General features: G+C 46.2%; 1 protein-coding gene across 4 annotated transcripts in view; it reads right to left on the bottom strand.

The window, feature by feature from the left end:
* The window catches only part of REPS1 (RALBP1 associated Eps domain containing 1), a 215,214-nt gene that overhangs the window by 83,982 nt on the left and 104,805 nt on the right, over positions 1-26,427 (bottom strand). For all 4 annotated transcript variants that reach the window (XM_082249439.1, XM_082249441.1, XM_082249438.1 and 1 more), the window contains exon 6: positions 2,816-2,978. In XM_082249439.1, coding sequence (XP_082105565.1) covers positions 2,816-2,978 — 163 coding nt within the window. The remainder of the gene's footprint in view (positions 1-2,815; positions 2,979-26,427) is intronic.

Raw genomic sequence — 26,427 nt, forward strand, 5'->3', positions numbered from 1 at the left:
CATCCCCAGCTGGACAGGATGGCATTGGTGATGACCACTGTCCAAAATAAGGGGAAGAAGGATTTGCCCAGCCGAAATGCCGGAGAAGGAAGCCACCATATCAGGAACTCTTTCATTCCCCGGCTCAGCCGGATCCGATTGCCCAGAGACTGCAGAGTCTTGTCCCATTTGGCCAGAATCTCTCTTGCAGGGGCCTCGTATGGAACTATGCAAACGGAACCGCCTCGAAGGAAGGTCATCAGGCCCAATACCCGCATGCAAGTCTGGAAGGATGACCATCTGCTGGACAGCAGGAGATGAATTGAAGCCTGCGATTTCTAGAGTTTGTCTAGAGGAAGGAGCACTCTGGCTAACACCCCTTGAAGTAACAGGTCTGGAGTGTTGGAGTTGGAAGGAAAGAACCTTGCCGGGGGGACAAGAGCGAAACAATCTTCTAGCCGGACCGAATGACTTTGTGTACCCGCTTGTCTTGTACCAGGGAAATCCACAGGTCCGGGAACCAGCGAAGATGTCCCCCCACCCTACATATATGCTGAAGGAGCCATGTTGGCGGGTCTGGAGAAGCCTGCTCTCGGCTTGCCAGACCAGGTTTGTTTGGAATATCCAGTGGAGGCCCTGAAAGACTTTGAGCCCTTGTCAGTCGAGGCACGAAAAAACTTCTTCTGAGCCGAGAAGGAGGGCCCACGTATACGACAAAGGTCCTTGTCCTTAGTAGCCTGCGTACGGAAGGTATGCTTTCCCCCTGTGAGACCTTTATTGATGTAATCCAGGGTAGTTCCAAACAGGCAATCTCCTTGAAAGGGAAGATCAGTCAAGGCCTTTCTAGAAGTCCGATTCGCAGACCAGCATTTGAGCCAAAAGACACGCCGAAGAACCTGCGCCTTCATCTTCAAGGTCTCACGCACAGATACAATCAGTGCATCCACTAACAATTTTTTGTGCGCGGTTGCAGATGTGGAGGAATCATCCTCCCTATCTGAGGACTCCAGGCGCGTGGTCATAGACCCAGCAGGGCGGCCGAATCAGATTCAGGGTGGGGGGCGTTTTCTGCTAGCCCATCGCCTGAAGGCCACCCCCACCCAGGACTTCAGGACCGCCATCAGTGCATCGATGAATGGTTGGGACCCGGAGGACTGCGCAGTCTCAGAGAGGGGATCAGGTGGGGAGATGTGTTTCAAGGACTCCACGAGTCACCAGAGGGACCTCCCAAAAACCGTAAAACACTGCAAAGGAACAACCCCCACCGTGCTGGCAGCAGCACCTGGTCGCCAGGCACAAGCACCAAGTGATCCTCAGCAGAGAGGGAGAGGATCCCAACAGATTCACCACCCACAAAAACAGGCACCAGCAGCCACCAGGATAATCAGCTTTCCATGTGCGGCGATTAGGAAGTGAAAAGATCAAGGAGTCAGCAACACAGGATGAGAAGGAACTCCCACCACCAAAATCGCCGCCCACAGGGCTCCACTGTCATGGCTGCCGCTACTTTCAACGGCAAACCACCGCAAAATGGCCACTGGCCTACACAAATATGGCCGCCGTGCATTGAGCACATCGGCTACAAGAAAACGGCGGCTACGTGCAGCCCCGCAAGGCTCCCAGGGACCCAGGAGGGATCCCTAGGCCTCAAGGACAGGTCCAAGCAAAACGGGGGGGCCCTGGCAGGAGCCCTCACCAGGTACAGCACCCACCCCCCATAGCTGATCAGCTTGTCGCCAGTAGCGTGCCCCCCCCCCCCCCGGCACCCTGCTCCAACCCAGGAGGTGGACAGACAACCCCAGCTAAAGTTGGGGGGGGGGTAGGATGGGGGGGAAAGGTAAAGGGGGGTGCCTGACCAGAAGGAGGGGAACCCGGGGATCCGACTGTCCCACGTCCACCCCAAAACCCTCCAAAGGAAGAAGGTGGACAACTACTCACCATGCCAGGAACCAGGTGGTCACCGCTCCAGACAGAACGCCTCGCCATCGAAATAGGGGGCAGTCGGGCAGGAGGAACGCAGAGACTCGGGCCGAGACCAGATCGTATGAGCCCTGACGAGGCGTTTAACTCGCAGGCCAGCCTTCGTCCGGTGAGGCTATGTTGTGGCCAAACTAGCGTGGAGCTGAGGTCTGTGCGCGTTCGCTGGCCAGACTGGGGTGACCACTGGATCTAGATTATGCAGCCAGTCATCTAGTCCGGCAGTTCATTGTAGATCTTAGAGGGAAAAATCCAGGAAGAAAACCTGATGGAGTCTGCAAAAGACCTGAGACTGGGACGGAGATTTGTCTTCCAACAAATTTCAGTCTCTCGATGTGCAAAACTGATAGAGACATACCCCAAGCGACTTACAGCTGTAATCGCAGCAATAGGTGGCGCTACAAAGTATTAACTTAAGGGGGCTGAATAAATTTGCAAGCCCAATTTTTCAGTTTTTTATTTGTTAAAAAAGTTTGAAATATCCAATAAATTTCGTTCCACTTGTTGATTCTTCACAAAAAATTACAGATTTATATCTTTATGTTTGAAGCCTGAAATGTGGTAAAAGGTTGCAAAGTTCAAGGGGGCCTTATACTTTCGCAAGGCTCTGTATAACAAAGGAGAATTAAATGTTTTTAAGCTCAATACAGGTACTTTTGGGCATGAAACCTGCCATTTAGGATTACTCACTTACAAAATCTGTCTGTCTTCGGAATGGGTTAAATGCAATGCCAAATAAATAAAAAATTCTAAATTAATTACCATCATGATATAAAACACTGCCCACGGCTTCCTAATGAAACACAATTATTCTAATAAGATAAACACTGCAAAGCAGTAGGAAGTATGCGCTCCTTACCTGGGATAAATCCATTAAGGTCAGGCTGAATGTTTTTAAATTGATTTACATAGTACTGCCTTTGTTCATCTGTGATCTTCCAGGGATCATCATAACTACTGGATTGTCTACGAATTTCATTTGCAGTGGTGGCAGATGCCACAGTGCGCACAGTTGTCTGGTCCTAGAATTAGATATTAATGCTTTTGTCAGTCCAAAACTGCTAAATGCAGATTCTTAAAAAAGTAATTAAATCTTGTGAATGCAATGCCTTGGAAGAGAAACATACAAAGTATATCAACTGCCATTAATTCCGAACTAAGAATATTACAAAAGTTTAAAGTGATAAAAAAAAAAAAAGATTTATTTTTAACAAACATGTCATACATACCTGCTTTGTGCAATGGTTTTGCACAAAGCAGTCCCGATCCTCCTCTTCTTGGGAAGCCCCCCCTCGTGCCGAGTGCCCCCCATAGCAAGCAGCTTGCTATGGGGGCATCCAAGTAGGCTCACTCCCAAGCCGCTGCTCTGCATGTCCATTCACACACAGAGTGTCTCAGCCTCATCCCCGCTCTCCCCTCATTGGCTCACGGGCTGTGATTGACTGTAGCTGAAGCCAATGGCTCCCACGGCTGTCTCAGCCAATGAGTAAGAAGAGACCCGGGCGAGCCGCTGCTCTTTTGCACAATGCTGGATCGAGATGGGGTTTGGGTAAGTATTAGGGGAGGCTGAGGAGGGAGCTGCACGCAGAAGGCGTTTTCCATTCATGCATAAACGTAAAAAACCTTGAGCCTTTACAACCCTTCTAAACATCAATATATAGAACTACTCCTAAACATTTGCCTGCAGAGCCACCTGTCTACAGATCGACCATGTCAAAACAATCTTACAGGCACAGCACGACAAACATTTTACCAGGTAAAACATTTTTCCTAATGTGCATCAGGAGTTTCTGCCACATACAGTGCCTTGAAAAACTGAATTTTTGTAAAATCTTACCTGTAAAATTCCTCTCTCTGAGTCCTCCGACAGTCGCCGCCTCCTCCAAGTCATCACTGTTGGGTATTGACTTCCGCTCCGCAGGAGTAGCTAGGCATATAGACTTAGTCAAAAACAAAAGGCGTTTGCATATACACACCCATGGGGGCTGTCCCATCTGGTCAATACACCCCTGCAGTGACCACTCCCAACTTGGTAGCATAGCAGTAGGTAATAAGAACCCCAAAAGAGGGGTGGGGGCGGCGACTGTCGGAGGACTCAGAAAAAGGAATTTTACAGGTAAGATTTTACAAAAATTCAGTTCACTCTTACGTCCTCCGACAGTCGCCGCCTCCTCTAAGTCATCACTGTTGGGATGTCCCAAAGCAGTATAGACATGAGGGGTGGGAGACGCAACCGTAGAAAAGGCAACGCAGTACCCACATCAGAGAAAGGAATCTTACATGCACCGTAAGAGAACCTACTGGGCAACAGAAAAAAACAATGCTCAACAGGAGCAACAGCCCAGGAAAGCAAATACCAACAGCCAGGGACCCAGAAAAAACTCAAGGGTCCTTCATGGCACTGCCGCACTGAGAACCTTGCGGCCAAAGGAAGCATCAGCTGATGCCAGAACATCTACTTTGTAGAATTTGGAAAAAGTGTGCACCGACAACCAAGTCGCAGCCTTGCACACCTGGGCCACCGAGGCCCGATGCCAACAGGCCCAGGACGTACTCACAGATCTGGTAGAGTGCGCCTTAACAGGGAAGGGTGGAACCCGTTCCTTCAAAGCATAAGCCTGCTCAATGGTCCGTCTGATCCATTTGGCAATGGTTGCTGCAGACGCAGCCATGCCCTTCCGAGATCCCTCAGGAAGGACAAAGAGGGAATACGTCTTCCGAAAGGATTCCGTAGACGACAGGTAAACCCTGATCGCCCTTACAACATCCAAGGAATGCAAGGCAATCTCCTTAGGATGCTTAGGCTTCGTACAAAGTGAAGGCAGGACAATGTCCTCATTAAGGTGGAACTCCGAGATCACCTTAGGAAGAAAGGACGGGGGTGGTCGCAAAACCACCTTATCCTTGGGAATGATCAAGTAAGGAGAGCGGCAAGACAACACCGCCAGATCCGACACTCTGTAAGCCGAAGTGATCGCCACTAAAAATGCAACCTTCTTAGACAGCAGAGGCAACGATATCTCCCGGATGTTTTCAAAGGGAGCACGCTGCAACACGGACAGAACCAAGTTCAAGTCTCATGGAGGTAAAGGCTCCTTCCTGGGAGGAGTCAAATGTCACACACCTTGAATGAAGGTGCGAATCAAGGACTGAGACACCACAGGGCGTTGGAAAAGTATAGCCAGTGCAGATACCTGGCCCTTTATCGTGGCCAGCGCCAGGCGCTGGTCCACCCCAGACTGAAGGAAAGCCAACACTCTTGACACAGAGTACGAGCGAGGGGAGAACCCCCTGGACTCACACCAGGCGAAATAGGCTTTCCAGATACGGTAATAAATCTTACCAGAGGAGGTTTTCCTAGCCTTGATTAGAGTAGGGATAACCTCAGGGGTCTCAACAGTCAGGCCGTCAAAGCCGGCGGCTGTAAAGCAGGATGGAAAATCGGTCCCTGAGACAGTAGATCTTCTCGCATCGGCAGTCGCCACAGAGGCGCCACTGCCAGGTGAACGTCGGCGTACCAGGACCGGCGAGGCCAGTCCGGCGCCACCAGCATCATCAGGTGCGGTTCCGAGGTTAACCTGCGGAGGAACCTGGACAACAACTGAATCGGAGGAAAGGCATACATCAGACGATACTGATGCCAAGGGACCACTAACGCATCCGAGGCGTCCGCCAGTGGATCGCGCGTTCTTGCCACGAACCTTTCCACCTTTCGGTTTAGCCGAGATGCGAACAGATCCACGTCCGGGGATCCCCACTTCGCACACAGCATTTGGAAGACCTCTGGGTGCAGGGACCATTCCCCCTAGTCCAGGGTCTGGCGGCTCAGATAGTCGGCTTGCCAATTCTCCACACCCGGAATGTGAACTGCTGAAATCGCCGGGACATGAGTCTCGGCCCAAGACAGAATGTCGGTCACCTCCCGGGCCGCCCGCGCACTCCTGGTGCCTCCTTGGTGGTTGATGTAAGCCACCGCGTAGCATTATCCGTCTGTACCCGGACAGGACGACCCCGAAGATGGTCCGACCACTGGAAGAGAGAGTTTTATCGCTCGCAATTCCAGCACATTTATCGAGAGGGATGATTCCTACTCCGACCAAGTGCCCTGGGCAGACAGGTTGCCCAGGACCCCACCCTAGCCCGACAGGCTGGCATCCATGGTAATCACCGTCCACACCAACGGACGGAAGGACTTGCCCTCCGCCACCGACAGGGACTGGAGCCACCACAGAAGAGCCAATCTGGTCTGATGACTCAATGAGACACTCAGATCCAGAGACTGAGGCAGTCCGTCCCACCTGGCCAGGATCTCCGCCTGGAGAGCCCGCGTGTGAAACTGAGCAAAGGGTATCGCCTCGAAGGCAGACACCATTAACCCCAGGCCCCGCATACAGGTCCTGAGTGACGAGGACTGATTGTCCGAGGGACCTGAGCTCGTCCTGCAAGGTCCGGAGCTTTTCCTCCGGCAAGAACATCTTTGCCTGAGCAGAGTCCAGAATCATTCCCAGATAGGGAAGACGAACCGATGGAGACAACGTCGATTTCTAAACGTTGATGGTCCATCCGAACTCATGGAGCGTCTGTACCGTAGTGGACAGATCGCGCACTAGGTCCTGGCTGACACTCGATCTCAGAAGTAGATTGTCCAAGTAACCCAAGACCGCAGTGCCCTATGCCCTTAGCAGGCCCAGAACCGGCGCCAACACTTTGGTAAAAACCCTTGGAGCCATTGCGAGACCGAAAGGTAACGCCACAAACTGGTAGTGGTCCTCTGCGATAGCAAACCGAAGGTACCGCTAATGACCCTCGAAAATGGGGATGTGCAGGTACGCATCCTTGAGATCTATCGAGGCCAGGAATTCCCCTGGGCTCAGGGAGGCCACCACCGAGCGGAGAGACTCCATACGGAATTTCCGAACGCGCACAAAGCGGTTCAGCGCTTTCAGGTCCAAAATAGGGACGCACTTTGCCCTCCTTTCTGGGCACAGTGAACAGATTTGAATAAAACCCCCGAAACCTGTCCCGATGAGGCACCGGGACAATCACCCCCTGAGCAAGAAGATCCTGAACCGCTAGGTGCAGGTCCTGCAGACGCCCCGGAGGCAAATGAAGATTTGAGGGAAAGAATCTGTCCACCGGCCAGGGAAGGAATTCGATCTTGTACCCCGATCGAATGATTTCCTGAACCCACCTGTCCGATATCCGGAGCAGCCAAGGTTGGAGGAAACCGCGCAAACGTCCTCTCACCCCTGAAACGGGTGAGGGCGCCCCTTCAGGTAGAGGCGGACTGACCCGCCCAGCCGGCATTGCTAGACTTCTGCTTGCCCGCCCAGGGCTTCTTCTGGCCGCCCTGGGCCTTGAAGGGCTTGCCCTTGGATTGGTTCCGAAAGGCACGAAAGGATCCCTGATTGGATCTAGGCGCAGAACCCCGCTTGCCTCGAAAGGGCTTGTTCTTCGGGTACTGGGGCAGCATGGTGCTGTTGCCCCCCATGACGCCTTTCACCAGGGTATCCAAAGCCTTGCCAAAAAGACGAGAACCAGCATATGGAAAATCAGCAACTGTTTTCCGCGAGGACTGGTCAGCCGACCAGCTCTTCAGCCATATCAGTCGCTGGTTAAGTACCGAGACACTAGACAGGCGTGCTACTAAGGGGGCCTCATTTAAGATACATGATTCCTTGGTGGATTTGATCCACCATTTCCAGCCGGGCAGGCGGAACATTATCAGACACGAGGTTGCTCCTAAGCACCTTGGTCCAATCAGCCACCGCCTGAGCCACCAAAACGGACGCGAAAACGGGTTTGAGGAGCGAGCCCACCACCGTATAGGAATGGCGGGTTAGAGACTCCAACTGCCGGTCCGTGGGTTCCTGGAAAACTGGCGAATCCTCCGTAGGAATCAAGGTAGCCTTGTTTAACACGGCCACAGTGTGATCCACCTGTGGGGGCACACACCATCGTGATTCCGTAGCCGGTGCAAAGGGATAAAGCAATTTGAACCGACTAGGCACCAGGAATGGTCGTTTTAAAGTGCGCCACATCTCATTAACAGTGTAATGAAACTCAGCCGGGCAGTGAAAAACCTGCGCCGACTTGCGGGTCCTGTGCGTCCCAAATGAGGACACAACGCCCGGAGGACTGGGCTCATCCTCCAAATGTAGTGTTTCCTTAACAGAAACAATTAATTCATCCATGGTCGCCTGCTCCTCAGGGGACCCCGGGGAGGAGGTATCAACCCCCTCCACCTCTGCCTCCCCCTCAGACCCCAGCGGGTCCAAGGATGAGCGGGACCCTGAAAAGGGCTGGCTCGCAGCAGCCATATCACCATCTGAATCAGAGGAGAGAGACCATCTAGGCCTCTTTCTTGCAGCACATTCAGCCATCAGCATTTCCATATTTGACACCAAGGTCGCCACTACAGCGGCCAAATCAGGTCTCAGAGGGGCAACAGGAGAACTGGGGACCCCCACTAGAGCTGGGGGGAATTTCCTGTCCTGAGAATCCATTGCCCAATGTGACAAAAATAACAGTGCAAGAAGTTTGTACTGTCCCTTTAAGATCGCTGCGGAGTGCGTAGCCCACCGCTACAGTGACAAAGACCCCCAAACAGGATAAGAAAAAAACTGAGCCAGAAGCGGCAATACAGAAAGATATCGAGAGCGATAACCTGCAGAGCTTCCGCAGAGTGTTGCCACCGCTGTCCTGCATCAGAGGAAAAGGAAGTGCTGCTAAAGTAGGCTGAACTTATAAGCTGCATGACCCAGGGAAAATGGCTACGCCATAGGATTTGCATGGAAGGCTCTGCCAAAATGGCCGCCGAACATGTGGTCGGAACGATCGTTCTGCTACCGCAAAATGGCGGCGGATGGCGCCAAAACCAGCATGTAGTTTGCCCATAGAGAAGCCAAACATGCCTGCCCATATTTAAAATGGCGGACCGTGCAGATTCGCCCGCTGCAGTCGCCACACACTCAGTCTGCACCCCCACAAACACCGAAGTGACACAGGGAAGGGGACCCCCAAAAACACACAGCACCGCATGTCCAAGCGATCCCCGCAGAGCCCGCATCAGGGAGTCACACAGGCACGGGGAACACACAGCAACATAGACTGCCACCCCAGACAGAGGCCCCACACAGAAGTACTTACCTGTACCAGATGGCGTGGGGAGCCTCTCAGAAACGGAAAGCCGCTGTCCTCATCTGACAGGGAATGCCGTTAGCCAGGGACATTGCACTGCAGTATTGCAGATGCGTCCTGTGAGGTAGCCACCTCACGGCTACATCCCTGCTGCGAACAGGGATGGGTCGTTCATAATGCCAGGGCGAACCATAGCTGAACGCTCGATGGCGGGCTGGGGGCCCATCTGACCCTCTGCCCTGGAAACCCAGGGCGGCCAGTCCGAATCCCAGCACCGCATGAATCCATCTTCTTCCGAAGAGTCGATTAAAACTAAAGCTGACAAAATAAACAGCTAATAAAGTAAGAAAAACTGACATTTTCAAAGAAAATCAAATAAAAGATTAGATAGGCTGAGACTGTAGCCCCAGCACAGGGAAGCCTAACTACTCCTGACTCTAGGCAGATTAAAACTGAATTGGGAGTGGTCACTGCAGGGGGGTATTGACCAGATGGGACAGCCCCCATGGGTGTGTATATGCAAATGCCTTTTGTTTTTGACTAAGTCTATATGCCTAGCTACTCCTGCGGAGCGGAAGTCAATACCCAACAGTGATGACTTAGAGGAGGCGGCGACTGTCGGAGGACGTAAGAGAAAAGTATTCATACCCCTTGAAATTTTCCACATTTTGTCATGTTAAAAACAAAAAAGTAAATGTATTTTATTGGGATTTTATGTCATAGACCAACACAGATTGGAACATAATTGTGAAGTGGAAGGAAAATAAAACATTTTTTATAAATAAATAGGTGAAAAATGTGGCGTGCATTTATAATCAGCCCCCATTACTCTGATATCCCTAACTAAAATCTAGTGAAACCAATTGCCTTCAGAAGTCACCTAATTAGTAAATAGAGTCCACCTTTGTGTAATTTAATCTCAGCATAAATACAGCCGTTCTGTGAAGCCCTCAGAGGTTTGTTAGAGAACCTTAGTAAACAAACAGCATCATGAAGACCAAAAGGAAGACACCAGACAAGTCAGGGATAAAGTTGTGGAGAAGTTTAACTGCTTCAGCTTTGGAAAACCCCCTTAATGACCAGGCCATTGTTTGCGATACAGCACTGCGTTGTTTTAACTAACTGCCTGGTCGTGCGCTGCTGTACCCAAATAAAATTGAGGTCTTTTCCCCCCAACAAATATAGCTTTCTTTTGGTTGTATTTGATCATCTCTGAGGTTTTTATTTTTTGGGCTATAAAAAAAAAAAAAGACCGACAATTTTGAAAAAAAAATTCTAATTTTGTTTTATTGTCTGCTATAAAACATTCCCAATAAATTTATTTTTTAAAAATCAAACTTTTTCATCAATTTAGGCCAATGTGTATTTTGTTACGTATTTTTGGTCAAAAAAAATCCTAAAAGTGTATTTTGCAAATTGTGTCTTCTACAAACAATGGGATAGATGACATTTTTATTTTTTTGTTTTTACTAGCAATGGCGGCGATCAGCGATTTTTAGTGGGACTGCAACATTGCAGCAGGCAAATCTGACACTAAGTGACACTTTTAGGGGACCAATACAGTGATCAGTGCTAAAAAAAAAAATGTGGTGATCAAGGGGTTAAGTGTGCTCCTAGGGAATGCTTTCTAATTATGTGGAGGGGGGAAGTGCTACACCAAAAGAGAGATCTGTGTTTCAGCTTAGCTGAAACACAAGATCTCACTCTTCCTCTGTGACAGAACAGCCTTGTTTACATAGGCAGATGGCCGTTCTGCCATTCTCCTGCATGATGGCGGGTAGCTGGCGGCCATCGTGGCCACCGATTGTCTCCCGCTGTGTCTACTCACAGCGGGAGTGGCGCACGCGCCACCGAGAATCCCTGCACAAAATCAGGTACCTTAACGTGATTTTGCGCAGGCGGGCCGCCCTACCGCAATACATATACAGTGGGTGGTCTGGAAGTGGTTAAAGCAGGGTTAGATTAATAAAAAAAATAATAAATATCCCAAGCTTTGAACATCTCAGAGCACTGTTCAATCCATCATCCGAAAATGGAAAAAGAGTATGGCACAACTGCAAACCTACCAAGACATGGCTGTCCACCTAAACTGACAGGCTGGGAAAGTAGAGCAATAATCAGCTCAGGTGGGAGAATCTGTCCACAGGACAACTATTAGTCGTGCACTCCATAAATCTGGTCTTTATAGAAGAGTGGAAGAAAGCAGCCATTGTTGAAAGAAAGCCATAAGAAGCCCCTTTTTGCAGTTTACGAGAAGCCATGTCAGGGACACAGCAAACATGTGGAAGAAGGCGCTCTGGTTAGAGGAGACCAAGATTGAACTATTTGGCCTAAAAGCAAAATGCTATATGTGGCAGAAAACTATCACAGCACATCCCTCTAAACACACCATCCTCTATGTGAAATATGGTGTTGCCAGCATTGTGCTGTGCATATGCTTTTCTTCAGCAGGGACAGGGAAGCTGGTCAGAGTTGATGACAAAAATGGTTGGAGCCAAATACAGGGCAACCTAAGAAGAAAACCTGTTAGAATCCGCAAAAAACTTGAGACTGGGGAAGAGGCTCACCTTACAGTGGGGCAACAACCCTAAACATACTGCCAGAGCTACAATGGAATAGTTTAGATCAAAGCACATTCAAGTGTTAGAATGACCCAGTCAAAGTCCAGACCAAAATCCAATTGAGAATCTGTAGCAAGACTTGAACATTGCTGTTTACAGATGATGTTCATCCAATCTGACAGAGCTTGAGCTATTTTGCAAAAAAGAATGGGCAAAAATGTTACTCTCTATGTGTGCAAAGCTGGTAGAGACATGCCCAAAAAAAGTCTTGCAGCTCTAATTGCAGAGAAAGGTGGTTCTACAAAGTAATGACTCAGGGGGGCTGAATAAATGCGCGCCGCACTTTTCACATATTTGTAAAAAATGTTGAAAACCATTTATCATTTTCCTTCCACTTCACAATTATATGTCACTTTGTGTATCACATAAAATCACAATAAAATGCATTAACGTTTTTGGTTGTAACATGACAATGTGGAAAATTTCAAGGGGTATGAATACTTTTTCAAGACACTTTTTTTTTTTTTTTTTTTTAAGCCCGTAGCGTGTGCAACACACTCAAAAGACTACCCGGTGCATAAAAAAGTGCACACACACAAGGTGAGAACACAAAAAAGCACAGGGTGTGCGAAATCGTATGGTCTTCCCTCCGAAGAGGTAGGACCCGAAACCTCGATCCCCCGGGGCGCAAGACTCCTGACAGGGATTTAAGGTACTTGTGGTCAGTCGGCCGAAACCAAACTGACCCCGTTCTTCAGGGGGACTGCCGAAACAGCCCACCCCAAGTACTAAGTGGAGCTCCCACGAAGGGAGACCCCATGGGAGAGGGCAAACTAAGCCAAAAGGCCATATCCACCCCCTCCCAACACTCAAGGCTGGGCCCGAGGACCCACACACTCCAGTCGTGCAAATAAAGAAAAAAAGGTGAAAGTGCAGTGACAAACTCCAAAGAAAAGGACAAACAAAGAAGTGGGGGAAAGGGAAGTGGGGAAAGTGCAATGGTGCCATGTGAGGAACCAAGGCAGGCCTTCCAGCCGGAATAAAAAATTCCTCTGGTGCAAGCCAAAAGGCCTGTCCCAAGAGGCAGGTGTGAAAAAGGTGTGCATAGTGCAGTGACCAAGGTGCTAAAAAAAACTCACAGCGAGCTGCCCCTCACCAGTGAGAAATTAAGGCACCCCTGGGCTGCCACCCCAGGGGCACTTACACTACGGGCTTTTTCAATCTCAGCCCCCGGCCAGACCGAGTGTAGCCTATCCCCACCAGCAGACGTCAGAACCTGGACAGCTTAGAGAGAGCTCGCCTCCCCTGGGGACAGGCCCGTTAGCCAGCCAGAACAAAACCCAGGAGAGAAAACCCTCCCCTCGCCATCCTGTTCCTCAGCCCATTACATCCAGGAGCAGTTCCACCGGGCTCACCCTCCAGACCGGCTTTCCTGCTCCCTTCAACTGGTTAGGACAGTTCAACCCATTCAAATCAGAAGGCGGCGGGCCCCACATGCTTTCCCAGATGACCTACTCCCCATACCTCAATACTCTGAGCGCTCCGGGTTTCGGTCATACTGGTACTAGCTAAGGCCCATACCAACTGATAGAAACAGATACTACACTTGATCTTAGCCAAAAGGCTACACTATACAAGACACTGTATAGTAGGAGACAGTGTAATAATTTCCAACTTTCACAATAACAAATCTCCTCTACAGATCTGATGATATACTGTAAACACACAGGTACACTCGCTGTTAACGTGGTTTCCTAGAGTCTCTATGACAGCCACCCACCTGAAAGCGACAGAAATGGACAAATATAAAATTTAGACTCCTCCCCTAAGACCCCAGTGTGCAATATAAGTACACAGAAACGGAAGGAGGAGACATGGGAGGTAAATTTTGTGCGGTCATGGAGACATGTAGAAAAGGTGGTTACTGCGAGTATAACTGGAGTTAACCAAACCCCAGATAAGTCCCAAAAAGGAAAGAAAAAAAAATCCATCTAAATCTGCTGGTCTAACACTGCCCTCTCCCCAGATTGAAAACGTAGTCCAAAAGGTGTCTGCTGTCATACTTCCTTAAGAATGCAGACACCATAAGACAGGAAGTGTGTTACTGCCAAGATCACCAGATGAAACAAAGGGGGGAAAAAAGAAAAAAAACAAAACACTACCTCCAATGATTGGTAAGCAGCAATATAGTACATTTTTTTTTTGGGGGGGGGGCTTAATGCTTTCATTGTGATTGGTCCAGAGACGTTGTGTAATGCTCTGCCAAGCCCAGATAGTGGCTGGGGATGCTATAAATGTGTTTTATTCTGCCGGATACTATTATCAGCCATGAGCTTTAGCAGTTTAGACCTAACAGGTTCACTTTAGTCCATTCATGGTCTTGTATTCTTTTCACTGAACACGTGGTGTTCTGTGAATGGATAAGAGAAAAGCTGTGTAAACTAAAAGAATCTCTCTTCACCCGTTCACAAAATTAACTGAAAAGTTAAAAAGCATACAAAATGTTTTGTGAATGGTTAAAGTAGAGAGCGAACAACCCACCATCATCACTGTACAAGAATTGGAACTGTAAGTGAGTGACTGAAGCACATGTCTGACACTAGAAACCACCAGAATAAAACATTTTTAGCATTCCCAGCTGACATCCAAGCAAGGTTGGAAAAGCTCAAAGTTCCACTTTGAGCGTTTGCATTCAGCACCTAGATGAGATTTCAAGGAGGGTAAAAACTTAAGTAAAATAAAAAGCCTTCATCTACTGTTTTCAGAAATCCGATGACCCTTGGATGAAAAGCCAGCCTATAATCAAAGAGCGAGCTCAAGGCTGCAACTTGTACTCTTAAATGTTTTTGGTTTCAGAACTTCCGTTTAGGCTGGCTTGTAGAAAGTCCAGAACTTTAGAAACATCTGGAGGTTTAGGGATCAGTATTGTTTGCAAAAATTCTGAAAGTCCTCCAGGTACCACGTCAATTTAGTGTGTACATTATAGAGATGAAGAGAAGACAGAAACAAAGAAAAAAGGAGTGAGAAGGCAGAGGTAGGTAGAGAGAGGGAGGGGAGTAGAGTCTTTCCATTTGGTGAGATCTCAATCCAATTTATTTGTCTACTAAAAATTCTAAGAAAGAGAATATGGTTACCAATAAAAGGTATAGATATTTGGATTACAACCAAATCAGTTTTGCACTAAAAAGATCTGACATTCCTATTCAGAAGACATAATCTGTACATATTGAGGGGTGGACTTGAATGTTAGCCAACATGTCCATATTTTAGTGGAGGTTTGAGCATTGTGCATTTTAAAAGTAAGGTCTTCCATTGCCCAGGTTTAACCACTAATTTTAAGGGTAATTCCACTTTTGTGGAAAAAGAAATAGCAAAGAAAAAATATATCGTATACAATTGCCACACAAGTCATATTGTAATTGAATATTAAAAATGACCTTTCCTTTTCAATCTGAAGCTCACTAATTTTCTGAAAATGCCATGCAAATGGCTACATGGAGGTGTTCTGTACACAATATGTACAGAATGCCCCTCGGAAACATTTCCTGCTTGTGCGATTAGCACAACAATTTTCCCAGAAGTCTGCCCTAAAATACAAGTCAGATTTCAGGCATCCCCTGCGACAAAAATTTTATTTTTGGTGCGATACAGCCAATAGGAAATCACATCTAAAAAGGGATGCAGGCCCAGCAGCTTTCCTCATAAAGAGTCCTGCAGGTGCACAACTAATTGATTATTAGAAAACCACTACCATTAGACTCACTTTCCCACATGGATACAAACACACAGGTATTTCTTCAGAATAACAAAGGTAGGAATCTGTAAGAAAGTTTGTTAAAATCATTGTAATTTACATAGATCATCCAGAGGAGAAGGTTTTTTTTTTTTCTCAACAAAAGTGGAGTTACGCTTTAAAGACGGTTTGACCTGCAGGGAAATGGAAAAAAAAAAAAAAAGGGTCCACACTTCTTATGCCTATCCCATCTATGCAAAATCTGGTTCTGCAGAGGTGAAAGTGGGCCCAGTGAACAGCAGGGGTAAAAGCTGACATGAAGTCTAGTAAGAACATAGCTTGTATCAAGGATAAATGAGGGAAGACAAGGAAATGACCTTAAGTAATCTGTCAGGAGGTAGGAAACACATTTTTCTTTCTTTGAATAATTCCCAAAAAAATAAATTGAGCTGGCTTTTTTAATTATCCAACCTAATGTAGTAAAAAATGTACCTACATTTGCATTCGACTGGAATTTAGCTTTAAAGTAATATTACACAAACCACGGTTCAATGGCATTAATCATTATGACAATGTGTATAAAAATGAATAGCAGTGAACCACTGCAAAAAAATAAAAATAAAAAAATAAAAACACATGTAAATACCCTTTTACCTGTTTATTCTGCATAGGTCAAATCATGATCTCTTCTAAGGTCAGGGGAGAACGTTGTCTGGAAGTGTGGAGGAGAAACTTCATTTAACTCATCTGTATCCCTGACAGATCACCTGAAGTACCCAGGGAATTCAAAGTGCTTTACGGCCAAAACTCTACTAAAGGTGCAAGTCTTTGGCTAGGAGATGCTACCACTGCTTCAATGCCTGATTCACTTAATCCGATTTTTGGTTTTCTATTTTACCGTTAGCCTCACATTTGAAGTAGTATTTGGATTGGATAAGATTTGGTATATTATGCATCCTTTTTGGTGCGAGCCACACACTTGGACACACAAGCTGTATGTGTTTAGTTGATTTAACTTTTGTTAGTTTGGCACTATGTGCCACACCTTTTTTTCTTTTGCTGGCTAGTGCTCCCCTGCGTGACCAAAGAGTGTTCTTTTTGTACTCTCCATTTTAAAACTTTAACAAAGATTAAAAAAAAAAAAAAAAGATGCAAGTCTTCACCCAACTGGATTGTTAAAGTCATGTTTTTGGAGCAAAATAAGGGGTGTCTTGCTAGGGTTTACGATTAATCCTCTCTTTTTTTCCCCTGAAAAGCCCTTCTGGTCTGCTTTTTCTTTGTTTAGCACTGAATATGTCATTTCAATTTAGGGGCACCCCACCATGCTATAAACCAAATGGACCTTTTGGCAGCGTTGGATAAAAGTTTTAGTTTTTCCCTCTTCCTGGACCGCATCAGCCAGACGTCAAAGATGTAATCAACTGCCTTTAAAGAAAAAAAATGGGAGGAAAGTCGGAATGTCATCTTAAGGAGTATCTCAAATTAGAAGGTGCTAAAGTGGTTTCATCCAGATGTGTATGACCTTTGCTACTGCTGTAGTGGGTATGTTCAGTCTAAATGCCATTGTTGCAGACTACAGCTTTTTTCCAAGATGCCTTCCTGTCCATGGGATCTTTATTGATACCATATAATCAAAAGGCAAGTAGGACTTATTGGTTATCTTTGATATAATCGAATGCCAGTGTTGGGGGGCCTTCTCCAACAACTTTGTATTCTTCACAGAAAAATGGGTACGACATTTATGATTTAGTCATAAACCATTTCCTATCTAGTACTTTCTATTCCTTAGTGATTAGAAATTACCAATTAAGGACAAGCGTTCCTTTAATTTGGAAGAAAAACAGGAAACTTTATGTAGTAAAATCGCTAAACGTTTTTTTATTCATGGTAAAATCTATCATTTTAAGCAAATTGTTTTTTTTCTGCTAAAAAAGTGATATTTTCTCATCCTAAAAAAAAAAATCCAAAAACGTACACCAATTCACCTGAGGAGAAAGAATCAATTTCTTCATGTTGTTACGAGTCTGAAAGAGTTCAGAGCTGCTTCTGCTTTCACGGAGGATTGAATCTCCATGGTGGCATAGAAGGGGTTTCTTTGCTTACAATCTTTTGGGTGCAGTTTACACAGAATTTTCTCTAATAACAATCAAGAGTTTAATGATGCACCAGACTTTCTAGTGGCTTTCCAAGGAGGTAACCAAAAGGAAATATATTTAGGATAAAGCAGCATATTTGACCCTGATCAACACTGCCTAAATAGAGGTGGATTGCACTGCCACATAGTGCCCTGCTCAGATCCCTTTTCCAGCATAGGCCCCACGAGAAACATCTGTGTGGTCCAGAAACAATGTTGGAATGCACACTGTGTTCTGCATACTAGTGTAATATGCAAAAGATTTCTTTGCCACATTTATGCATAGCAGTGCCTGCCAAGGAATTGCCGGGAGTTGGGACCTGTGTACAATAGGGATAACAGAGTGCAAGTACCTGGGTATACAGCCCATGGCAAAATAGCATACCCAGCAGAGTGACCTCAAAATGGCCTGGGGGAGCTTGCACACGCAAGGCTTATCCCTGGTTACTGCAGGCAAAGACACAGCCAACCACCTGAACCAAGTAATGTGTACCCCTACCCGGCTCTCACAGAGGACACCCTATCTGGGGCTCACAGAGGACACCCTATCTGGGGCTCCAAGGTAAGAGAGTAAGGGAAGTCTGCAGTTTCGGCAGTTTTTTGGCACACAAGCCAATCTGACTTTGTGTCAATCTCTCCTGGCATGAGAGGGACAGGAAACTACTGGGTTCTTAGAGAAGGAGCAAAAATCTATATTTGTCTTTTCCTGTCCCCTTTAGGTAGGCGAGTACCTTTAATGTACTGTGCCGTCATGGAGCAAAGAGAAAAAATGAAAAATGTCAAATGCAAAAATAAAACAAGCACAATGATACAAGCACAATATGAAAACATAGCAGCAAACGTAACAATTGACAACATATTTGATATAGTTCTACTTTTATAGAAGTTTATCTTCGGGAACATGTTACATGTTCTACACACTTTTAAGGTGGAACATGTAACATGTTCCCACACCTGCAGCTCTCCCCCTCAAAACCCCCCCTTCCCTTTGACAGTGGGTCAGGGATCTTCTCCCCGCACCCACTGTCATAATTTGAAAAAAAGAGTGTGGCTGTGCAGGGCTCCGCCCACACTGCTGCATCATTTATTCAGATTTCTCTGAATGAATAGACTGCAAGTACTGACAGTATTTGCGGCTGACATCGTGTAGTTCTCAATGAACTATGAGGGTGCTGGTGAGAATCCTTGCAGTTCATGGATTCTTCTTGGACTGAAGTAACTGCCTGCCTGTATTGGAGGTGTGGTCAGACAACTACAATGAGAGTCTGCAGGAGCTCGACACTGCACCCATGCTCTGCGGATCACAGATGCAATGCTTTCCGGGTTCCTAAGAATAAAACAAATAAATAGCAAACTCACTTTTTTTTTTTCGCCTAAAATATGTGTTTATTTTTATTTTTAAGGTAAATAATTCCTTTAAGCTGTTATTAGCATCTCAATTGAGCAAAGTATAGTGTTCACTATGCCCATCAATTTCTGCTCTAGAAGGATCCTGGTGGGCTGGAACACTTACCACTCTGCTTGATGCCCTAGGAACTGTGGAAGTGAGTTGTTCATACTCCATTCCATTTTTTTAATTTTATTCTAGAAAGCTTGCAGCAGCCATTACATGGCTATTTACAGAGAATGCATTAAGGTGAAGTGAGACTTGAGACACAAACAACCTTTTCATACATTATGGGTTATAAGCTTGTACCTTCTGGTGATTGGACACTGACAAGTTCTTGAGGGTATCTCTACTGGGGCACCTCCCCTAGAATAATACCAACCCTATGAGCCCTTTGCTTTACTACCAAGCAATGCAGTATAACAAGGAGAGTTTAGGAAGGATGGCCTGTGTTCTGTACTGTACAACAAGATATGGAATTTCCAGGTAGATCAAAATTCCTCTCATCTTAATTGTACTGTACAAGAGACTTACTTCTACACAATGGGGCATTCCCTAGCAAAAAATACACCAGGGGGGAAACAACTAGCAAACATAACTGTGCCAAAAGGCCCAAAAACAACACAGGGGTCAAGGACCCAAGTTCAGAGTGCTAGAACCTTACCGTCAAAAGCATCTCCAGACGACTGGACCCCTACCTGGTAAAACGTTGAGAAAGTATGAACAGTATGAACTTTCTTGTGTTATGCTGCAAGGGAGGGCCTAACATGAGAAACACATCAAATAAAGGTTTAAAAAAAAAAAAAAAAAAAAAAAAAAAAAAAGGATTGCAAAACTAGAAGCCTTTGGGAAATGATTGTTCCTGCTGATACTTGCCCATTTACAGTGATGAGAGCTAGATTTTGGTCATGACGTTTGCCGAAAAGCTAGAATGCAAGGCAACCACTGGGGCTGAATTGACTAGGCTCACACTAGAAACTCAGAAATTCCTCTAACCTTTAAAGTGGTAGAAAAATGCCTTTTATGTTTTACCTACAGGTAGGCCTATAATAAGGCTTACCTGTAGGTACCAAAAATGTGCACTGTTCAGGAGAAATTTACTTGTGAAGCCACTGGTAATGTCACCAGCACATGCCCTTTGAAGAAACAGCATATCCGTACCATTACTTCAGAGCCCTGGGACGTAAACCTTGACTCCCATGTACATGCGCAGGAGTGATGTTATCGCAGCTCATCCATTCAAAGGACCGGAGCCTGTGAACCCAGAAGGAAGACTGAGTGAAGATGGACGCACTGACAGAGTGCTGCTGGAGGGCTTCGTTTTGAGGCAAATTTCACATAATGTTCTAGTATGTGGTGCATACTAGCACATTATACCATTGCCTTGCAGCTAAAGAGCTCTATATTCCCACAGAGCTGGCCCAAATGAACTATGTCCCCCCATTAACCTGTAAGGTCACTGGATGTGAGGTATAAATTGTATGTAGCTGCGGCTACATACAGCATACTGTACTGTGTTGTGGGTGCGAGCCAAGACTTCCAGTCTCATACCTGAAAAAAAGGAAGAGTATCACAGCAGCGCTCAGTGCAAGCAATGTATTCTAGAAACAAATATGAAGCTTCCTCCGATAGGCCGAGTCAGAGGTGAGCTGATGTCACAACCTCTGACTCAGCCTTTCAAAGGAAGCTTTGTGCTAGAATTCACTGCTTGCTCTAAGCGTTGACGTGGTAGACTCCTCTGTGTTCCGGGTATGACTCAGGAAGTCTCGGCTCTCAACCGGCACACAGTGTGGTATGCTGTATGTTGCTACATAAAAGTAGTTACCACATCATGCAGTACCTAGATGAAGGTGGCCATCGTCCCCAATGAAATAGAACATGGAAAAATCCCCCCAAGGGTATGGGACTATGTAGGTGACCAAACATCCAAACACAAGGTATCAAATATAAACAATACAGACATTCTAAAAACTGTGTACATAGACAGTCCAGTTTTGTTTGTACAGTCAGGTCCATAAATATTGGAACATCAACACAATTCTAATCTTTTTGGCTCTATACACCAGCACAACGGATTTGAAATAAAACAAAGAAGAAGTGCTTTAACTGCAGACTTTCAGCTTTAATTTGAGGGTATTTACATCCAAATCAGGTGAGTGGTGTAGGAATTACAACAGTTTTTTATGTGCCTCCAACTTTTTAAGGGATCAAAAGTAATGGGACAGATTAACAATCATAAATCAAGCTTTCACTTTTTAATACTCAATTACAGCCTGAAGTCTGGAATGCATAGACATCACCAGACGCTAGGTTTCATCCCTGGTGATGCTCTGCCAGGCCTCTACTGCAACTGTCTTCAGTTCCTGCTTGTTCTTGGGGCATTTTCCCTTCAGTTTTGTCTTCAGCAAGTGAAATGCATGCTCAATCGAATTCAGGTCAGGTGATTGACTTGGCCACTCCATAACATTCCACTTCTTTCCCTTAAAAAAACTCTTTGGTTGCTTTTGCAGTATCCTTCGGGTCATTGTCCATCTGCACTGTGAAGCGCTGTCCAACGAGTTCTGAAGCATTTGGCTGAATATGAGCAGATAATATTGCCCGAAACACTTCAGAATTCATCCTGCTGCTTTAGTCAGCAGTCACATCATCAATAAATACAAGAGAAGCAGTTCCATTGGCAGCCATACATGCCCACGCCATGACACTACCACCACCATGCTTCACTGATGAAGTATGAGGTGGTATGCTTTGGATCATGAGCAGTTCCTTTCCTTCTCCATACTCTTCTCTTCCCATCACTCTGGTACAAGTTAATCTTGGTCTCATCGGTCCATAGGATGTTGTTCCAGAACTGTGAAGGCTTTTTTAGATGTTGTCTGGCAAACTATAATCTGGCCTGTTTTTGAGGCTCACCAATGGTTTAAATCTTGTGGTGAACCCTCTGTATTCACTCTGGTAAAGTCTTCTCTGGATTGTTGACTTTGACACACATACACCTACCTCCTGGAGAGTGTTCTTGATCTGGCCAACTGTTGTGAATGGTGTTTTATTCACTAGGGAAATAATTCTTCGGTCATCCACCACAGTTGTTTTCCTTGGCTTTCTGGGTCTTTTGGTGTTGCTGAGTTCACCGGTGTGTTCTCTCTTTTTAAGGATGTTCCAAATAGTTGATTTGGCCACACCTAATGTTTTTGCTATCTCTCTGATGGGTTTGTTTTGTTTTTTTCAGCCTAATGATGGCTTGCTTCACTGATAGTGACAGCTCTTTGGATCTCATATTGAGAGTTGACAGCAACAGATTCCAAATGCAAATAGCACACTTGAAATGAACTCTGGACCTTTTATATGCTCCTTGTAAATGGGATAACAGGGGATTAACACACCTGGCCATGGAACAGCTGAGGAGCCAATTGTCCCATTACTTTTGGTCCCTTAAAACTTTGGAGGCACATATACAAACTGTTGTAATTCCTACACCTTTCACCTGCTTTGGATGCATATATCCTAAAATTAAAGCTGAAAGTCTGCAGTTAAAGCACATCTTGTTTGTTTCATTTCAAATCCATTATAGAGCCAAAAGATTAGAATTGTGTCAATGTCCCTATATTTATAGACGCTGACTGTATATATACACTATAGGACATTCAGTCTTTGCAATTGATTTTTTTCATCAACAACATTAATGCTTAAACATTGTGGATTTTCCTATCATTGGACCCGTGTCATTGCCTAATGTAGTTTATCTTATTGGATACATATTTAATTAAAATAGAGATTTACTATACTCAGTGGCGTAGCGTGGGTTGTCAGCACCCGGGGCAAGGCAAGTAATTTGCGCCCCCTAACCCGTGGGATTTTAGCACTCGAGTCTCTTCCACTAGATTAGTTAAAGAAACCCTTACCCCCTAAGCACATGTATTGTTTGTTATGAAAATACGGATGTAATTAAAGTAAAATGCATCTAAATACAAGTCTGAATGACCAGCGTGCCCCCTTTCAAAAGTAAAATGCATCTAAATACAAGTTTCAATGACCAGCGTACCCCCTTTCAATGCAGAGAGACCAGCATGCCCCCTTTCAATGCAGAGAGACCAGCATGCCCCCTTTCAATGCAGAATGACCAGCGTGCCCCCTTTCAATGCAGAATGACCAGCGTGCCCCCTTTCAATGCAGAGAGACCAGCTTGCCCCCATTCAATGCAGAGAGACCAGCGCGCCCCCTTTCAATGCAGAATGACCAGCGTGCCCCCTTTCAATGCAGAATGACCAGCGTGCCCCCTTTCAATGCAGAATGACCAGCGTGCCCCCATTCAATGCAGAGACCAGCGCGCCCCCATTCAATGCAGAATGACCAGCGTGCCCCCATTCAATGCAGAGAGAACTGCGTGCCCCCTTTCAATGCAGAATGACCAGCGTGCCCCCATTCAATGCAGAGAGACCAGCGTGCCCCCTTTCAATGCAGAATGACCAGAGTGCCCCCTTTCAATGCAGAGTGACCAGCGTGCCCCCTTTCAATGCAGAATGACCAGTGTGCCCCCTTTCAATGCAGAATGAACAGTGTGCCCCCTTTCAATGCAGAGAGACCAGCGTGCCCCTTTTCAATGCAGAGAGACCAGCGTGCCCCCTTTCAATGCAGAATGACCAGTGTGCCCCCTTTCAATGCAGAGTGAACAGCATGCTCCCTTTCAATGCAGACAGACCAGCGTGCCCCCTTCAATGCAAAGAGACTTCCCTGCAGTGGCGGCTTCTCCTCAGTTCCCCGCATTTCCTCGAGTCCTCCCGCCTCCTCCTTTCGGCCAATCAGGAACGGGTCCTGGACCCGCTTCCTGATTGGCCAGGAAGAGGATCCATGTGACAATAGCGAATTTTCATTCGCTATTGTCACACAATGGGTAGGCTCGGGCGCACTGCTCTGGCCCCGGGTCCACCCTTTTTTGAAGCCTATTAGAGCCTCTGGCTCTAATCAGGTGATTTAAAAAAAAAAAAAAAAACCACTCTGTGACATTGCCAGGCTGCTGACTCACTCACTGCTAAACTGACTGAGCAGTGAGGAGAGGCGGCATATGCAGGGCTTGGTTTGCAATGCCACCCCACCCTACACCAATGGACAGGTGAGGCACAGTCCAGCCCCTCCCCGCCATTTTCAGCCATAGGGCGGCCGCGCTGGACATCTCCCAGCCTAAAGATGGAGGCAGCCACAGACAGTGTGTGAACTGTGTATGTCATAGTCAGACAGAGTGACACTGCGGATGCGCCCCCCAGATTTTGCGCCCGGTGCGGCCCGCCCCCCCTACGCTACGCCACTGACTATACTTACCCTGTCCATATAGGCTATGTACTAATATTGTGCCCATAATAAATACATTTCTTTATACATTTCCTATTTTTCCTCCACGAATAGATCAGTTGATGTTTTGGAGACATAGGGAACATCTGGAAGATACTCACTTTGACTTCCTTGTTGTTCGCTTGATTTTCACCGAAGGTATATTTTCTTTCATAACTTTGACATTCCATTAACAATAAATCCACCACTGTATACATTTATCCAAAAATATTACAGGGACGCCTCTCCTGACCTTGGCAGGGATCCTTGAGGGACATGCCAGGTCACCATGCAACAGCATCCACTTCTCTAGCATCTGCTCTGAGTTCCTGACATGTCATGATCCTGGCATCTCTATAATACTCTGGTGTGCGATATTTGTTTTTAACCTATGGCTCCTTGGTCCATACAGGTGATATATGTGGTATGTAATGCTATATTTATTACCTAAACTATTCAAAGAAATGGAACTAAACATAGATACTAATATGACTATATAAAAATGAAGTTTAATTATAACAAATTCTCTTACTTCCTAACCTATATAGGGAGGTGCTTAGCTCCCAATCAACAGACCCCTGAAGAAGGGTATTTTTACCTGAAACACAATGGGTCCAGTTGGAACACATGCCCTGTCTTATCACCATTTGTATACAGGACCCATTATTGTGAGCCGTGCTATTCTACTTTTTAATTTTTGTACGATATTTTCAGATGGTTTGTCTATGTACACATTTTTAGAATGTCTGTATAATAAAATGTACTTTATTGATTATATTTGATACCTTGTGTTTGGATGTTTGGTTGCCTACATAGTCCCATACCCTAGGGGGATTTTTCCATGTTCTACATAAAGTTTGTATCACACATCCAGTGGCCTCACATGTTATAGTGAGGGACATAGTTTTGTTTGGGCCAGCTTGTAAAGTCTGTTGAAAGATGGAGCTCTACTTTAAGGCTAGAATCACATCTATGAATTAGTAAGCTGCAATATAATAAAATGTTTGCTTTTGGGTTTAATACCACTTTAAACTGCAGTAGCCAAGATACAAATGTAATGACACACTAAACTAGATAACCAGAACAAGAGGTCTCTGCCATAAAGCAGAACTAGACCCTTCTATTCTTTACAGCCAAAAGGAAGTGGCCATCTTAGCCTTTGTTTGATCAGCAGTTGCCGTGGTACTACACACGTGATCAGGTAAGACACCAGCCATTTGCTGGTTTGACAGTTTGGTTGGGAGCATAAGCAATAGTAACAGTTACCATTCATGGTATGCCTTGAATGTAACAGTTTTTCCCACAAGGTCACAAAAAAAAAAAATTGTTCTTTATGTGCCCTTAACACCACAACACAGGTATCACGTGTGGATTTTGTATGCAGTTTTCTGCGAGGGGAAAAAGACTGATAACACTGAAATAGCCCCCTAAAAGGGGCTGCCCGCCGGGACGCGGAGGCAGGGTACCCTGATGGTCCCGCAGCCCTAAAGGGGCAGGTGCCCCACACAATAATGGCGGCAAGGCTGTCGTTTACATATGAAGAGCTCCTACAGCGCCACACCTTCAAAGGAAGGCGCCAAGCTGACCAAATGGCCTAGTAGGCCAAGGTCTAAATTTTTGTGGAGGCCCAGCCGCAAGTGCACGGATCCTCAGCCCAGCAGATAACCAAAGAAAGAGCAGGGGCTTCAGCTATATGCACTGTGGCCGCCCCCCCAATGGAGGTGCCCGACTCAGCTGCATGGGCTAGTAGGTAGCAAAGTCGCTGCCTAAATTTTTGTGGGCACCCAGTTGCTTGGACATTAGCAGCAACTTTTCTGGCTCTGAGGAAGGGGGCTCGCCCCTGAAACGCGTCAGCCCAGCCACAGCAGCCCCATACGGCACACTGCATGCCGTTCAGTTTCGTGTGGGACCTTGGCTACCTTGGAGATTTTATGTACATTATGTTGGTGTGCTTATTCACACCTGCTTTGCGAGTATATAACATACTTTTTATATTTTAATAAATGGTTTTAGTGGTAATGCACTAGGTCGGTGCGCCCCTTTTCTTTTGTCTTTTTCTCACTTGGACACATGAGCCCCAGTGGAGCCGTCCACCCAGGGGAAGCGAAGGGAAAGGCGAATGCCCAAACGGGAGGCAGTGGTCTCAGCCACCCTCACAGGGGTCACCTCACAAAGTTTCCAATGAGTAGGC

Source organism: Pelophylax lessonae, assembly GCF_965119305.1.
Source record: "Pelophylax lessonae genome assembly, chromosome: 3".
NCBI lineage: Eukaryota > Metazoa > Chordata > Amphibia > Anura > Ranidae > Pelophylax > Pelophylax lessonae.